This window comes from Crassostrea angulata, chromosome 6, assembly GCF_025612915.1.
Source record: "Crassostrea angulata isolate pt1a10 chromosome 6, ASM2561291v2, whole genome shotgun sequence".
Taxonomy (NCBI): domain Eukaryota; kingdom Metazoa; phylum Mollusca; class Bivalvia; order Ostreida; family Ostreidae; genus Magallana; species Magallana angulata.
The window spans coordinates 36949206-36967603 of record NC_069116.1 but is presented as its reverse complement, the minus strand read 5'-3'; the positions used below and the strand labels follow the sequence as shown (position 1 = coordinate 36967603).

The 18398-nt window shown below is 33.5% G+C and overlaps 1 protein-coding gene across 1 annotated transcript; it reads right to left on the bottom strand.

Annotated features, from left to right (window-relative positions):
• Positions 1-111: 111 nt before the first annotated feature.
• LOC128186665 (probable ATP-dependent RNA helicase DHX37) lies at positions 112-18387 on the bottom strand. The gene is made up of 26 exons (XM_052856504.1): positions 18199-18387; positions 17302-17487; positions 17032-17132; positions 16489-16876; positions 16110-16258; positions 13083-13175; positions 12870-12966; positions 12460-12573; positions 12045-12230; positions 11812-11935; positions 11565-11652; positions 11296-11398; positions 10815-10910; positions 10572-10679; positions 10311-10435; positions 10025-10121; positions 9656-9721; positions 9174-9443; positions 7599-7661; positions 3917-4073; positions 3690-3810; positions 3412-3475; positions 2196-2310; positions 1636-1942; positions 1286-1383; positions 112-331 (listed from the first exon to the last, which is right to left on the bottom strand). The coding sequence occupies exons 1-26, from the start codon at positions 18277-18279 to the stop codon at positions 252-254; spliced, it is 3477 nt and encodes a 1158-aa protein (XP_052712464.1). The 5' UTR covers positions 18280-18387; the 3' UTR covers positions 112-251.
• Between the last annotated feature and the right edge of the window lie 11 nt (positions 18388-18398).

The window sequence follows — 18398 nt, the reverse complement described above, 5'->3', positions numbered from 1 at the left end:
AATCTTTCTTTCAATGAAATCAGACCAGGTATTCTGAAGTGCCCCTCATCAACTAATATTATTCTTTTTTTCTATTTATACTGGCAGTGTTTTAGAAAACAAAACTGAAAAAAAATTTGGTAGTTTTATTTCAAATACCAGTAATAACAGCAATTGTATGACTCTTTAACAATGTATCCAACCACACAACCTACACTTGCACATAAACAATGAAGCCTCTCGGTGTAATAATCAACAGAAGGCCCCAGATATCACGTAGCAGGAGGCCAACAGTCTTTCAAGTCACCATGTTTTGACAATGGTAGCCACTGTGAATATTCAGAAAGCAGATCTGAAAAAAAATTAAGTTCTTTCATTATTAAGAATTACATTGCAGTATTATTACGTCTCACACCACAAGGCCAATGGGCCACATTGCTAACCTGATCAAAATAAAATCCAACAGCTAACCCTATCAAATAAAATCCAACAGAACAAAGTGGCTTTACTAATACACTAAACAATGACCTCTATCTGAACCCACAGGTTACAACAAGATCTAACTTTGATAACTTCTATACTATCTTGTATCATTTTACTTTTTGGGGGTTAAAGTCTATTTTCTTTTGAAAGAATTTCTTGGCAAAATTGGATGAACTCTCCCCAAAAACACAATTGCTCTGTGGCCCCATAGAATTGTTATATAACTAAACATTTCAAACACTGATTTCTTTGTATATATTTAATTCAAAAATCTTACTCAAGATTGAGCCCCTTCACCATCCATCTCAAATTTGGTCCCTCTCTGACATTTAAGAGTCATTTTACAAACAAACAAACAAGATTCCACCCTATATATTTAAGCCTGTTGCCATGCAGATTAATTTACAAATTGTTTCGGCAACAATGTCAGGCTGGTTCAAGGTGTTGTCTACTGTAACTTTACGTAATCAAATGCAAAAGTAATCCCATCCTATTTTCTTTCCAAATTACCTCTCCATGGAAAGAGGCTTGGCCCTTCATGAGAAGAACTTTGAAGCTACAGTATTCACTGAAGCATTTTTTTGAAAATTGGGTCAGTGGTTCCAGAGAAAAACAAAAATGAACACAGCAGACAATAACGATGACTGATGCTGGGAAAATTTTGATCTTTTTTAGAAGAGCTCACTGGAGCCCAGGTGATATAAAACACTCTGAATTCTGTTAAAGGTTATAGGTTTGATAAACAAAGACTGTTTTGTGAATTGAAATACACATTCAGTTTATATTTCCTACAAACAATTGAAAGAAAAGAATTCCGACTTACATGTTGGATCTGTTCTCCATGCTTTTAACAAAGAATCTCTGTTGTCCACACCCTTGGAGACTAAAGCTTTCAAAAGAACCTCAGTCCTAGGCTGTAATCTGAAATACAAAGATCATCATATATTAATATTATATTAAAATTAAAAACTTAGACAAAACTGGCTTAAAAACCAAGGAATTCTTTTTTTTGTGGCCTTATCGACATATTCATGAAAAATATAAAAAGCACATGTCACAGCTGTGGAAAAACACATGTAGGTAGTAATGTGTGTTGGTCACTTCTACTGCACTCTAAGGAATAAAATGGACATGTATAATACAACAAATATATACTAATTTTTATGATCTTACTTGGCCCATGACTTGATCATTGTGACAGGAGTGGATAGGAGATCATCTCCAAATTGTTTCAATTTTGGCACTACTTTTCCCTCCAGCAAGAAACGAGCGAACCATCTGTATCTGTCTAAGCCTTCTGGATACTCGAGCTCTACTGGTGGGACTGGCCATGAACATCTGCTAAATGTGCAAGTCATGTGACACACCACCTGACCCTTGCTGCTACTGTACGAGGGCTCTGGGCTCTCTAATGGTTTTGAAAATGTACAGTGGTATGGCGCAAAGACTGGCAACCATTCGGGCTCTATTGCACTGATCCCTGTCATTAAGAACATTTGTTTCAGTAATAGAACACTGTATCATACTCCAACAGTCCACAACAAAGTGCTTCATAATGAGCATTACTGTATACAGGGTTATTTTCGCCCCATGTAATTTTCGCCCTTTACACTTGCAAGCTTTTTCGCCCAGTCTTAAATTCGCCCTCTGACAACTAGGGCGAAAGGGGCGAAAATGAAACGGGAGCGAATATTTCCCTGTATACAGTATCACAGCTTGGATCTGATCCTTACCTTTCATATAGACTTTGGAGGTTTCTTGTATGTACTGATACACTATGTATTCCGGCTTCTGCTTGTACAGCACAGATAGGGGATGGATAAACACAGGCTCCTCAAGCTCCGTACACTGATAAAAAGGAACATGAGGTGAGGTCCAATACACAAACATCTTTCTTCTATCATTAACCATAATACCAAATTATTCATAAAATAAACAATATAAAAATGAATTTTAATCGACTTGATTTTAAATTAAGGAGGCCGACTTTAGTTTGCATTGCGCATGTTTTTGCGCATTCTAATATAATACAGTTGATTTATACTTCTTATGAATTTTTTTCGATATCATTTATGAAATTGAACACAATAAACAAAATACAGATAAAAATATCTAGATTGTTAAAGGAAATTTTTATTTTTAACACAATTTTTACGTTGTGCGGTAGGGGAGCATTGCCATTGCACTTTTATGACGTTATGATAAAATGAAGCTTTGTAGGAGTACGTTTTAAGAAATAACATAAAAGAAAAAGTAAAAATTGTACGCTGTTGAAATTTTATATACAGAATGATGCTTTCCTCGAGGACATTTTCCTCATTTTTGAAATGAATCCATTATACCAATCATCATTCGTGATGATCCAAATATTTAGCAAAATTTGGTGCATTTTAATATTTTGAGATGGCCCCCACTAAAAACCAGACAGTAGAATTTTGTGTTTTTTGCATATAAGGTAGGAAATGATATAACTAATCATATATAACAATTTGAGAAAAAAAGCTATTGTAGTATTTTTTTAAAACTGCTTTGATGTGCGGAAAATGACAGTTTCCTATATATTCCTATAGTAAATGTACCTCTATTTTGAGATGGTCCCTAAAAAGAACCAGACGGTCGATTTTCATGAACCTTCGCAAATAAACTAGAGTTGGTTTAAATTATATATGGTTAAAAAATAGAGAGTTATGCTATTGTAGTTTTTCCGCAAAAAACCCCAAATCGGCCTCCTTAAGATAAAACTTTTTTACATTGAAAACGATAAATGCTGCTATAAAATAAATTAATTTTGGTCTTTTGAAAATATTTGATGCTTGGACACATATGCTGCTACATGTATAAAATGAAAGTCTTTAAATTAAATACATGTAAATTCTTTATTTGTCTCATGAATGGTGTTTGTGTTGATATACTTGTATAAATTGTGTAATGTGTTTAATATGCTCTTACAAAGTAAGCATGCTTCAATTTCTTGGCCTCTTCATCAGCATTAGGTGCTGGGTCTGGACATTTCCTATCCAAATAAGGACAAAATGCAAGCTTTTTAAAACAAATACACTACAAATGAGAGATTATACCAATAAACCCAATTAATTTCATGCAAATGTGAAATAGATCTAGAGTTTCCTTAATTTTATACATTCAAGTGCAGTTTCAGATTTCTTTGTGATGGAACACCTTTCTTTGTATATTAAAGGTCATAAACTACCAGTAATACCAGAACTCACTTTGCTACATGATCTGCTAGGCCAGCTAGAACAATCTGCCTCAGGAGCTTAGCTTGCAGATCATTTGGGGGGTCAAGTTTAGGGTCCACACACAAGTTGGCATTATCAATGACTGTATTCACTGATAAAGATAAACAAGTACATGTAAACAAATTGAGATGAGAAATATAAAAATAATTATGACAATTGGAGTTCTACCAATGTTTTATGAATGTTGAAAAACTTACCTGCATTGGTTAACTGGGCTCGTAACTTTCTGATCTCCTTCATGGCCTTGTACCTGATTCCATGTTTCTCACAGAACTCAGGTGAGGCCCCTTGGTATTCACAGGCACCTACTGCTTTCAGCAAGACCATCAAATCGCCCAGCAGGAGAGAATGGCCCTGAAAAGTACATTTGTAGGTTTTGTCTTTCAAAAGAATGTTACAAGTTGCCTCGATACTGTAGGTGTTCATCTTTCATGAAATATACCTCAGGTTTATACATTGAATGAGTATATAGAATAGATAGACACAGCAGATGTACTGGTAATAGGATAAAAAGAACTGTATATTACAGATTGAAGATAATGTAAAACATAATACATGTACTAATTTAATCAAGCATCAGTTCTGGGTCCTTTACCTCAAGAAAACATAGGTAATCATAGATTACTAAGCTCACCGAGACGGAGCATCACCCTTATGAGACATCACCTTCATAAGACCACCTTTATCATTTTATATGAAAATCATACTTTATGATCTTGGATATTCATGGATTCTGTTTTGACAAAATATCGTATATCATCTGATAAATTTTTTTATGATAATCATATGTTCGTATGTTAATCAATTCAATGATATAAAATTAAATATTGCATCATGTCATATTTATAATATATATCATATAATACAATAAAATACCGTAATAAACAATAATGAGATATGATATTGTAACGTATGATATGACATTGTATTGTGTTATACCTAATTGTATTTGATCACATAATACAATATCATAAAATATAATACAATATAGTATTATATTACAATATCATATTACATAATACATCATAACATTGACACATGATATTATATTGTATAATATAGTATGATATTGTATTGAGTGACACTGAAACATATTTGATACATTATATGATATTATATCATATAATACAATATAATTTGATTCCAACATTGTATCTTATCAAATGATACAATATTATGTGATAAAGTAAAATATTATAAAATACATTATTATATTATACATATAGTATCATATGACACAATAATATATATTACAATATCATATAATACAATTTCATGTGATATGATAATATATTATATAAACCAATATCATATCATACAATATCATATGATACAATATTTTATAATATTACAATATCATATAATACAATTTCATGTGATGTAATTCTATATTACTGAAACCAATATCATATTATACAATATTGTATGATACAATATTATAGAATATACAATATTGTATCATAGGATACAATATAATATTTTGCAATATCTTATGTAATTGTACCATGTGATAAAATAATATATTAAAAATACAATATAATATTATACAATATTGTATCATAATATACAATACTATACATAACAATATCATGATACAATATCATATCATAAAATATCAAAAAAATTGATACAATATCATATCATATCATATCATATAACTTTTTATAATATAACATATGATATCATATTATATCATATCAAACAATATTGTTTCTTATCATACAATATCATAGGAATCATGTTATATTATTTATCAACAAACACATTTATCTATCAAGCTGGTTTGAGTGAGGTAGGAGATTTCTTTAGCATCCTTGATAATGGAGATCAGGCTCTGCATCTGAAGCAACCTCTGCGTTTAATTTATAATAAAGTTAAATCAACTATGCAAGCTTTCATCTATAAAACATGTGACCTGTTCCAAAAAACTAAACCTCATCCAGCATCCGAAACCTATGGCTGAGATTCAGCATTCACGCCCATCAGGTGCATTGGTATCATAAGACGCATCATCCATGCAAGTTTGGTGAAGTTTGGACCAGTAATAACTAAGATATCATCATCAGAGGGCACTAGCAATTAAAACCTTTACTTCCTCCAGCATCCGTAACTTATAGCTCAGATTCAGCATCCATGCCTGTCAGGTGCATCTGTATCATAAGACACACCATACATTCAAGTTTGGTGAAGTTAGGACCTGTAATAACTAAGAACTATTTTTTAGCATCCTTGATAAAGGAGATCAAGCTCTGCATCTGAAGTTACCTCTGCGATTCATTCATATTACAGTTAAATCAACTATGCAAGTTTGAAATAGTACTATCATCTATTAAACTTGTGACCTGTTCCAAAAAATTAACTTTATCCAGCATCCGAAACCTATGGCTCACACTCAGCATTCAAGCCTGTCAGGTGCATCAGTATCATAAGACACACCATCCATGGAAGTCTGGTGAAGTAAGGACAAGTAATAACTAAGATATCATCATCAGAGGGCACCTGTTTCAAAAACTTTATTTAACCAGCTTTTAAAACCTTAACCTCCTACAGCATCCGAAACCTATTGCTCAGATTCAGCATTCAAGCTTGTCAGGTGCATCAGTATCATAAGACGCACCACCCATACAAGTTTGGTGAAGTTAGGACCAGTAGTAACTAAGATATAATCATCAGAGGGCAACTGCAACAAAAACTTTAACCAGCTCTAAAAACCTTAACCTCTTCCAGCATCCGAAACCTATTGCTCATATTCAGCATTCAAGCTTGTCAGGTGCATTAATATCATAAGACGCATCATTCATACAAGTTTGGTGAAGTTAGGACCAGTAGTAACTTAGATATTGCTATCAATGGGCACCTGCAACAAAAACTTTAACCTGCTCCAAAAACCTTAACCTCCTCCAGCATCCGCAACCTATAGCTCAGATTCAGCACTCAAACCTGTCTGGTGCATCAGTATCATAAGACACACCATCCATGCAAGTTTGGTGAAGTACGGACCAGCAGTAACTAAGTTATTGCTATCAAAGGGCACCTGCAACAAAAACTTTAACCTGGTCCAACAACCTTAACCTCCTCCAGCATCTGAAATTTAGGACCCAGATTCAGCATCGAAGTCTTTCAAGTCCATCAGTAGGTCCAGATGCATCATCCATGCAAGTTTGGTGAAGACAGGACAAGTAATAGCTTAGATACAGGACCTGCAACAAAAACTTTAACCAGGTCCGGACGCCGACGCTGACGCCGACGCCACCGCCGACGCCGAGGGTATAGCATAAGCTCTCCTTGACTTCGTCTCGGTGAGGTAAAAAGTACTATCTATTAATTATGTTCATTTTTGAAATTTCTGTGTCAGTAAGATCAAAAGAAAGAGTTTTCGGTGCAATCTATGACTATGTGTTCACTGTCTCACTCCATTGTATTTAACATTTGCAAATACATGTACATGTACATTGATTTTCTTAATGTGAACCTACTGAAAAGCAAAAGTGTTCATTTCTTTATGAACCTTTTCAGGGGACAAGAGGTCATATTTATGACATCTTCACAATCAACCTACAAGATTATAGGTTGTCTTATCCTTTATAATGTACGTTCGTATATAGAACAATTTAACAGGTATAGGTTAATTATTTGAAACAATCCATCTTTGTCAAAATTAATGTAAGAAATAGCTGTGAACTTGGTTGATACATAATCAAATCTTCTGAGACATCCTCTGGCTTCAAGGGATACAAACACTTGACCAACCAAGTCACTACCCAAATGAACTTTTTATCATTGCTATTTATCTTTTCAAGTATTATTATTACAATGTACCAGCTTTATGGCAGTAATGTTGTCCTTTTAAATACATGTACAAGTAAATCATATACTTACAGAGCCAGCCCACATTCTTTTGATCTGTGTCATGTATTTCAGTTTCTCTTGAAACTCGGCCTTCTGAAATTCAAAATGAAAATGTGTGATAAGAGAAATCATCATTCACAAAGGAAAATAAATTAGTTTAGAATGTGCTACATGTATATACTATGTGCTATTTGTTTTTGAAACTATCGATTAACGATTAAAGATTGAGGAAAAAAAAACCATCACAATATTTATTATTTTAATATAACAAATGTTAAATGCTATATTAAACATTTTTATGAGTAGCTTAGATAAATTTATTTTCTTAAATTATTTCTCTACGGTTTATCAAATTTACTAGCCTAGTTCTGTACAAAAAGACATGTGGTTTGCAAAGATGAAATACAGTAGTAGAATGAATTGAAATTCCTCACCTATTGTTTTATTAAAAAGGAATTACACACTTATAACACTTCTTGTACATTGTATTTTGGTTATTATTTAATATGATAAAACTTTGTAATAAAGATAACTTCAAAAAATTAGGTTCCAGCTATGAAAAAAACTGAATTTGGTAATTATTTAATATGACAAAACTTTGTAGAAATGATAACTTCTAAAAATTAGGTTCCAACTCTGATATAACAAGAGATGTTTGTAAAACACTTATGCCCCCCTCCGTTGGAAACATCCACAAAGAAAATGAACGTAAACTGCAAATAACTGGAATTTTTCTATGTCCAAGGGGTATAACTCTGTCCAAAATTGCTCGATTGTACCCAATATCGAACTTGACCTAGATATTATCATGATAAACCTGTATACAAAATTTCATCCCGATATGTTGATCCTCTGCGAAGAAAATGAGCAGAAACTGCAAATAACTTGAATTTTTCTACGTCCAAGGGCCATTACTCTATCAAAAATTGCTCGATCGTACCCAATATCAAACTTGAACTAGATATTATCATGATGAAGCTGTATACAAAATTGCATTCCAATATGTTCATCCTCTGTGAAGAAAATGAGCAGAAACTGCAAATAACTCGAATTTATCTACGTCCAAGGGTCATAACTCTGTCGAAAATTGCTCGATCGTACCCAATATCAAACTTGACCTAGATATTATCATGATAAAGCTGTATACAAAATTGAATTCCAATATGTTCATCCTCTGCGAAGAAAATGAGCGGAAACTGCAAATAACTGGAATTTTTCTACGTCCAATGGCCAAAACTCTGTCGAAAATTGCTTGATCGTACCCAGTATCGAACTTGATCTAGAAATTATCATGATAAACCTGTATACAAAATTTCATTCCAATATGTTGATCCTCTGCGAAGAAAATGAATGGAAACTGTTACTGGACCGACCGACCGACAGACAGCAGCAAAGCAATATGCCCTCCCTTCTTCGAAGGGGGGCATAAAAACTGAATTTGGTAATTATTTTATATGATAAAAATTTGTTAAAATGTTAACTTCTAAAAATCAGGTTCCAACTCTGAAGAAAAATTAAACCAAAGATTTGTTGCCTGTAATATTCATGATCATATCAGGAAGACAAAAAAGGTGTACTATTGACTTCACATCAGCTGGTACTTACATCTTCAGAGGATTTGTGGAATTCAACAAACACTTCCTGTACAGAGAGAGCTGCCACGACAGCAACAACATAGGGCAATAGTCCCTGCTGGTGACCCAAGGACAGCATCTTGGCATAGCGGGGGGAAACAGGAAAACAGGCCATGGCTCGTCCTAGGGGGGTTATACGACTGACTACATCAGGGGGCTTCCGTCTGCCTCGCCGTGACAACGGCCTTGGTACTTGTTCCACAGCTAGAGCACCAAGTGATATCAACAAGTTTTCTGCAGCCTGTCAAAAGTATACAATGGATGAATTGTCACAGATCAAGTACCCCCAATCCCAAACATTACAAAGCTGTTAATTTTCTTGTTAATCAACATCATATACATGTATTATCTCATATCTTTAATTACGGTAACAAACAATAGTTGAAATTATTTTACTAAAAAAAAATTCACATTCTTATAAGGCCATACCAATATAATTGATGCTTATCCTACCTTAATTTGTTCAATATCAGGAGGTGTAGGATATGGGAAGTTGACAACTTTCTCAATGTTCATATCCTGAGGAGGGAAGCAATCACCACAATCCATATTAAGCACTTACAAGTACAGGTTTTAATTTCATTATCAATCTTAATATCTTGGTCCTGTTCTGATTTCTTGATGAAACATTTGTAGACATTATAGGGTAAATAATATTTACTGTGGGGCTTTATAATTAATTAGCATAAATTAACAAACAGCATAAATCATGATAAAAATAAAACATGAATCTGCAAAGATTACAATGATATAGGCACTAACGCTGGTAGGCTCTACTGAATAAACCAACTTTTTTGAGTAATAAAAATCGAAATAGTGTACCTTCATCTGCAGAATCAAATCATCCACAGGTCTTCTTGTTATTTCTGCAGGGGAAAACTTTTCAAAGTCTTCGTTGAATACAGCAGAAGAGTACAACCTGTTACAAAGACATGTATCAGTAAGACTATCATCAATCATGCCTTCTATCTAATATTTGACAAGTCAAGTAATTCTGCACATCTCTTACTTCAAATTACAGAGTATCTAATAGTATCACATTGTTTATCAATTAAAAGGATTCATCAAAGTGGATTAGCACACAACAGATTAAATTTGGTTCTTTAACCTGTAACAATGACCAGGAGCGACACGCCCAGCTCTTCCAGCCCTCTGATTGGCTGCTGCCTTGGATGTCCAAACAATCTTAAATGTCGATACACCTGTAACTTTATCGTAAAATTTTGTCTTCACCTGAAATGTTACCAAATTCATAAAAGCACATTAATCTGTATTCAGTGTTTGAGCAAAAAAGTGGCAAAGTCTACAATGGAAATGCTACTTCTAGCACTTCTAAGTACATGTACATGTAAGCACACCCTTTAATTACCTTGCCAGTGTCCACCACATACTTGATGTTAGGAATGGTGAGTGATGTCTCTGCCACATTGGTCGCTACCACACACAGTCTGCACCCCTCAGGCGGAGGAACAAAAACCTATAGAAAGGAGGGAAAAATAAACACATATCATTAAAACAGTATGTTAATGTGCTTCTAATGGATCCAACTACATGTATATTTTTCTTCCCTTTAGATGCATTTACATTCTGTAAATTATGATGTGGAACTCACCTTGGCTTGTTTCTCTGTGGACAACAGAGAAAATAATGGCAGCACATACAATGGCTCTGTACACACTTGTTTACTCTGGCCCTCCTCATCAGAACTCTACAAATGTAAAGGAAAATAAATAATGATCAAAAACCTACCGGTACTGTACATGAGAGTGGGGATAAAAACCAATTCAAACACAGGGACATTAATGTCCTCTTTTTTTAATTACCTCAAAATATTGTGAAAGTACATGTAGAAAAGGCTTAAAGTCTATAGTTACCGGTACTGTGGATTCATTTAATTTTGTAGAAGTCAAGTTTCCTTAATGGTCATTTTTTTTAAAGGTTCGTTGGGTTGCATTTTCATGAAAAGGCTACTGAGTATAATGGGTAAAAACTGGCTAAATGTACAGATTTATTATGCTTCCTGTATCTTGCAGTGCAAATAAATGTCAGGGTCTCATCAGTTAATGACAATGTAGCGGGGGTGTGAGATTTACCATTTGTACACTGTCATCCAGGTCTATATCATCTAACAGTTCAAAGTCCGAGTCCTCTCCAGCCTCTCTTTCCTCTTCCTCGTCAATGGGATCCACAGAGTAACTGATTACAAAAAGGCATTAGTGTATTGTCATATTGAACATATTCTGAGGAATGTGATTGAATACTAGTAATTTTTATTGTATTTTTGGGCATTGCAAAGAAGTTTTAGCAACAGCATTTAATAGTACATGTACTGTAATGAAATATTATCAACAGTAAGATTTACTTGTCCAGATTAATTGAAGGCATCACATCGTCTTTCTTCTTGTCAGATTTCCTTCTTCTGCCTTTCTTAGTTTTTTCTTTAGGGTGTTCTAAATAAATATACTTTTTCATATTAGAAAGAACAGGTATTTGCATAGTAAATTGAGAGATACTGCATTTTTTAAATAGAAGGCAATGCTTACATTTACATATTCAATACTTTGATTTTCAAGGTCCCCATAGCACAATTTTTTTCATACACACCATACCTTTTTGTCCGCGATTATCAGGAAATGTGTTCTTGAGTTTTTTACACAGCGTGTACACTTCTTGTTGTCCCGTGACAAATACCAAGATTCCTCCACTTGGCAGCATTCTGTGTATTTTGCAAACCTCAAAATGGGAAGAAACACATAGTACATTATCCATAATCCACAGGACAACATCTCAATGTACATATTTGAATGTTTCCTTCATTTTTGAAATACAAGTGTACTGCTACCTTTTTGTATGCCTCATTAAGGAAGCCTTCCATAGGAGTTCTTTTATTGAAATGGATGGTGACAGGAAATTGACGCGAGTCCACTTTGACCACAGGAGGCACTATTTTAAACAGTCTTCGATTTTCTGTGAAGTCTTCTACCCTCAGTGTGGCTGACATAATGATCAGCTTCAGGGGATTCCCTTTCTAATACATGGGTCATAACAGTCATAAATCGACTCTTTGCAAGATTGTACAAATCATAAAGTTATGAAAACTCAGAATGTTTTTAAATTAATTCAATAAAGCAATAAACTAAATCAAACATGCACTATAAACACATTTCACATTAAGCTAGTAAAGGGTTTTACTACTACACTACAACAAATATATGATTGTATTCTAATTATAGCAATATACTGGCCACACACTGTACCTTGTGTCTAAGGGGGACAATCCGTGAGAGGAGACCAATCAATATGTCTGTGTATACACTCCTCTCGTGGGCCTCATCAATAATTACAACACTGTACTTTGTCAGAAGAAAATCCTATTTGAAAAAAGTACAAAATTAATTCAATATTCATTTGACAATTAAGCTTAAACTTTTAAAAATCCACAAAACTCCTTACAATCCTGGGTAGTAAAAATAATTTTTAATGCATTAATTCTGTTGTAATCGTACAAGTATATAGACAGTGCACATACAATTCTGACATTTAAATTTAATTTTAATAAATAATAAAACCATCAATGCAATTTACTGCAACATGATAATTAGATATAATGTACCAATATGTACATATACATACTAGTACAATCTCCAGTGTGTTTTTATTTACTAACCTTTTGTACTTCCTTTAACAAAACTCCATCAGTCATGAATTTGATCTTGGTATTTTCTGTCACATTTCCTTCATATCTTATCTGATATGATACCTCCCTGGAATATGAAAGAGAAAAATAAGTCAAATATGAGCCATCCCTCTGACTGTATGGGAAGTGAACGGTAACCTCTGACATTATAGATATCTTTGTAGTCCCTGGCGGTGCACTCACCGACTGCTGAGGTTCATCTCTGCGGCCACTCTATAGGACATACTGATGGCTGCTACTCTCCTTGGCTCTGTCACTGCAATGATGCCATCACCTCTAAAGAGTAAGAATTTGCAGATTAATTCCGTATTATTTACTACATCAAAAGTATTCAGTAACGGCATGCAGGATCTCCCATGATTTGTGATAGAGTTTGACCTATTCATTAAGTTGTGTGTTATCTCAAAACTCATGGAGAGCCCTGAGCCTTGGTATGAAGAACAAAAAGCAGCGAGTGAATAAAAATCCCATCCTTTATAACAGAATGGTAATGAACAATTTTTATACTGCATTTTAAACTACATTATCATCTATAAATCCACTTTGGCAACCTTTAAGGAATAAGGTTATAAGATATTGTTTTCATTTGATCAGTATTATAAGAGTTCTCCATAGGGATATTATGACAAATATGTGATAACTATTAGGGATGTCAAATCGGTCAATTTTTAGTACTTGGTTACTCGGACGTTTTTCCGATCGAGTACCCGGGTACTCGGTAAAAGTGTAAATAAATATGAACAAGTACATTGATAACTGTAAAACCTTGGTCACTCTTGTAGAAATAAAACCACATGATATAATGGGAGGTTTCCCCGTAAGTGTGTTTCTGTTGTAAGAATTATGAGCAATTTATTTATCAGATAAATACAAGATAAACACATATAAAAATAAAACATAAATTGTTCAAAGTGGGTTTTTTATGTGATCAACACAAGAAGAAGTTAGTCTACTGTGAATCTTTGTTAAGGCCAAAAAAAAAAGTATGTGTGTTTCCTATTTCATCAGATTTTAAAATAGGGTAGGTAGGTCGGCTTTTTTTTTTTTTTTTTTTTTTTTTTTAAAATGAGCTTTTAAGTTTACCCCTTTCCTAGCATATGATTTTTCCATACAATAAGAAAATGTATTTAACAGGTGGAGCAATCGTGGATAGTGAAAATTGCTTTCTTAAATCTAAGGTTAATTTGGAATGTATACAAAGATTTTATTTTCCTGTAAATAGAAAATATAAATATGACAGTCACTATAAATTAACAGAGTATAATACTCATTACCACAAATATATTATATATTAGTTATTAGTTCTATTTTCCTGGTCAACTGACATAACAGTAAACATTAATATCGTAACTGTAAGTGTTGAATTCAGAAACAGAGGAAATTCTGGTTGATCAGACGAGAGCCTTAGAATTAAATCTTTTTAACGATCTTTAAAAAAATGATAACATAATTAATGGTTTAAGACTATTTCTAAAAAATTTCATTTGCAATTGAACTGCAACATTTTAAAATCATATTTATAATGTGAATGATTGTTGGGCCTATTCAAAGACTTACGATGTCTGCAGTCTCCACACCCAGAAATAAAAAAAAAAAAAAACTTTGCCTCTGCTTTTTTCATGTACATCTTTATATTAATTCATAACACATCACTGCCCTATTAAGAAACTATTTATTGCATTGATAATTTAGCTAAATTAACCAAGGATAACTTTCATGCATGCTGTAGCCTGGTTCCGGCCTACCCATAATGCTCCGCACAGTACGGAGCATTATGGGTAGGCTGGAACCAGGCTATGCATGCTGTCAATCTGCACTTAGAAATCTTTAAAACGCTTTGATAAATGGTGTTTTCTATTGAATTGTTACAAGCGTTTTTTGAACTCTGATTTGTAAAGACTATTGTTTAAATCAATTACGGTAGGTAATCTGGATTTGGAATAAAAAGTGTTAGGGTCGGCGCACAAAAAATAAGGTCGGTCGGGAAACCGGAAACACACATATTTTTTTTTTTGGCCTAATCCGTATCCAGTTTCTCAGATAAACGCAGGATACACACAAGAAATAAAATCATAAATTGTTCAAGACGATATTTAACACGAATGTGATTTATCATGTTTGTCGTTCCCCCTGTATATGATAAGTTTACTTTGCACACCTGACATTTTACGTTTTTTTTTTAATCTTCAGTTCTTTTAAAATGTTTTCAGACCTTTGAAGTCGGTGGTGGCATTCTAGGTCTGTTCATTTTCTCTACTGTGTGCTATCTAATTTATATAATAGACTATATAAACGATGTTCAGTGAAAACAAATCATTAAAGTAAGCCAGAAATAAGGGTAGAAGACAGCCAAAGGTGATAAAAGCTAGGTAACAGGGGCTTGGTCACGATAATTACTATATATATAAACACTGCCACAGGCGATAACGGTCATTTAGCATATTTAGAGGTGTAGGAAATCCTAATTACTGTATGTACAAGTGCAATGGAGATTTTAAGTTTTAAAACCGATGTTTTAATGCATTATTAAATAAACTTAGAAATATTGAAAAATATACATCCGAGTAACCGAGTACTGCTTTTAGTATTCGATACTCGGATGTTCAATCGAGTACACGGTTAACCGGGTATTCGCTGACATCCCTAATAACTATGCATACATATTGATACAAGAACTATTGTATGGGTAACATGAGCATGTATCATCATACATGTATGTAAAAATTCAGCAACACTTCACATTTTAAACTATTTCTTCGAATTTCTTTTGTCCAACTACCTGTAGATTTCCAAATAATTTTAAAATTCTATTTTTTTTTTTCAGTCCTTTCCTAAGTCATGCAAAAAACCCACACATTCCTTCTCATCAACATGAGGCATTTACATGTAATTATGAAGAATTGCTTGCATTTTATCTTTGTGATACAGTGAATATTTTCATACTGCTATAAGTATTAAGCAGTATTACATGTATTACTGTATACAGGGAAATATTCGCCCCATTTTAATTTCGCCTCTTTCGCCCTCGTTGTCAGGAGGCGAATTTAGGACTGGGCAAATTCCGATGTCTTCAATTATTTCTGATTAAACACAACTGTGTCTGGGCGAATTCAATACATGGCGAAACTGCTTGCAAGTGCAGAAGGCGAAAATTACACGGGGCGAAAATAAGCCTGTACACAGTATTGAATGATCAACTGATTCACTTACTGGGCATATCCAGCTTCATACAAGAACTGCGGCACTTGGGTTGTTTTCCCGGAACCTGTTTCTCCACAAATGATTGTCACACTGTTCTCATTTATAGTTTCCATAATAATTTGTTCCTCTGCTAAAATAGGCAGCTTTAATCTTGCTTCCTAAATTAGTTTAAATCAGTATATTGAATTTGATGCACTGAAAAATATACCACTATTTACATCATTTTTGCATGGTATGGAGCAAAAATGTACCATAAAATTCATCTGATTATAAAATTAATACATTTATCATAAATATTCTATTAAGAGTAGGAAATACTAAGAAAATAATATTGCCCATGATAAGCATGTTCCATAGATAAACCATCAAGAACTACACAATAGCTTGCCTGTACATCTGCTTTTCTGTTAACAGGAATATTCAAAACAGGGTTATGCTCCATGACTTTCTTCTCTGCTGTTTTTACGGAAATATCCCCACTTTTAATTGTTTCTGAGTCCTCTGACATCTTCTCATCACAGCCGCTATCTGTCTCTGATTTTTTAGATTTTATATCTTCCTCTTCTTCGAGGGTCTTTGAACCAGTGTGCTTGTCCTCTTCTTGTACCACTTCCTTTTCTTCCTCTTCATCTGAGGACATGTCAGAAGTGTGAATTGAACTGTCTGAGTCCTCACTTATGTCACCATCATCACTTTCCATACTATGTTTCTTTTTGTTACTTCCCGCAACTGCATTCCTCGGCCTTTCATCATCATCAGTTTTTGATAATAATTTTCTATTCCACAAAAAAAAGATAACTATAAGGAATACACCAGTACATGTAAAGATAACCAAAAAATCATTACTCTGAATGGATAATTAAATATATTTGAATATATGCATGTTTTATAATGAAACTGGTTTTAAAAAAGTGATTGAACCATTCCTTACTTTTTAAACTTTCCTGTTTGAACTTCTGCAATACTAGCAAGATGCTTTAATTCCTCTGAAGTTGCTTGCACAGCTGACAATGATTCTAATAATGACGCTCTCTACAGTAATAATTGTTGCATATTAAATGCATGTACAAAACATTATATTTTATTCATTACATACTGATAGTTATTTAGCTATTAATAACTAAGTATGGAAATTGATGCATTTCTTTATAATAAATAGCAGGTACTTTATTAATTAACATGCAATGCTTCTATTACTTGCCTTATTTTTTTTCTCCTTCTGTTCAATAATTTTCTGCAATCTTTTCCTTTCTTTTTTGCTTAGCTTTTTGACAGTTGGTCCATCTGTTTCTTGTTTTAGTTTTGCAGACCTCTTCTCTGATGGTAAAACAAGAGCATTGCTGTCATCAAATCCAGATTTTTCTTTATCCTCAATATCTAATTTTATCTGTGACATAAAATAAGAAAATAAATTAAAAAGGTTATGTTCACAATTTTTATCTAAAAAAGAAGGTTTATATTTCCATTTCATCTGTTCAAGTTCTTAATCACAAATACCTAGTATTTCTAATATTCTAAGGCAAGTAAAGCCATGATATAAGTTGTAATTTTTCTGAAGAATTAAAATGGTACTAAATATTTTCACAGAATCAGTATAGAAATAAGGTTAATCAGCCCAAAACTAAAAAATTTTTGTGTGTCGTAAATTGAAAGTTTTTAACATGTTTAGCAAGCATCTTAAACAAAGGTTTTTAACATGGAACTTTGGCTCCCGGGTTATTTATCCAAATTTCGTCAGACTGGGAGCTACAGACTGCATCTAATAGAAGTTATAACTCAATTTTCAAGAGCAATTGGTCAAAATCCAAAACTAACTTTCTGATGGCAGGTGCAAAATTAAGCTGGCATGTATGTGTCTAGCTCTTATCTAGACTATATACTTGGTATTTCACTACAAAATAAATTTTTACCAATCTGTACAAAGGTTTATCACCTCAACCCAATGTTTTGACTCTTATAGTAAACTACTATAATACTAAACACATTAACTTGTCTGCTTGTTTTGAATAAATGAATGTACATAAAATGACTAAGAACAAACTTCAGTCTCCACATTATTATGTTTACAGATTAAACTTTTCAATCACTGGCAACTAACCTTCTTTTCTGCAGACCTGTCAACATTAGTTTCCTTCTGTTGTCGTGCTTTCCAATTAAATCCATGCTTTCTTTTCCCCATGTTTACATCAGCTACTCCACATGGTTTAATGCCTTCTTACTCCACTTCCGGCAATAACGCATGTAGAAAATAGTTCGCAAAAATCCGACTATTTATAAAATTGTATGGAATATAACACA

Bases quoted from the DNA above. Each gene is read 5' to 3' on its own strand.
- LOC128186665 (XM_052856504.1), bottom strand. From the start codon at position 18,279: ATGGGGAAAAGAAAGCATGGATTTAATTGGAAAGCACGACAACAGAAG. The intron at 16,877-17,031 runs GTAAGGAATGGT...TTTGTGGAATAG, and splicing joins CAAACAGGAAAGTTTAAAAA to AAAATTATTATCAAAAACTG. The intron at 3,811-3,916 runs GTAAGTTTTTCA...TATCTTTATCAG, and splicing joins AGCCCAGTTAACCAATGCAG to TGAATACAGTCATTGATAAT.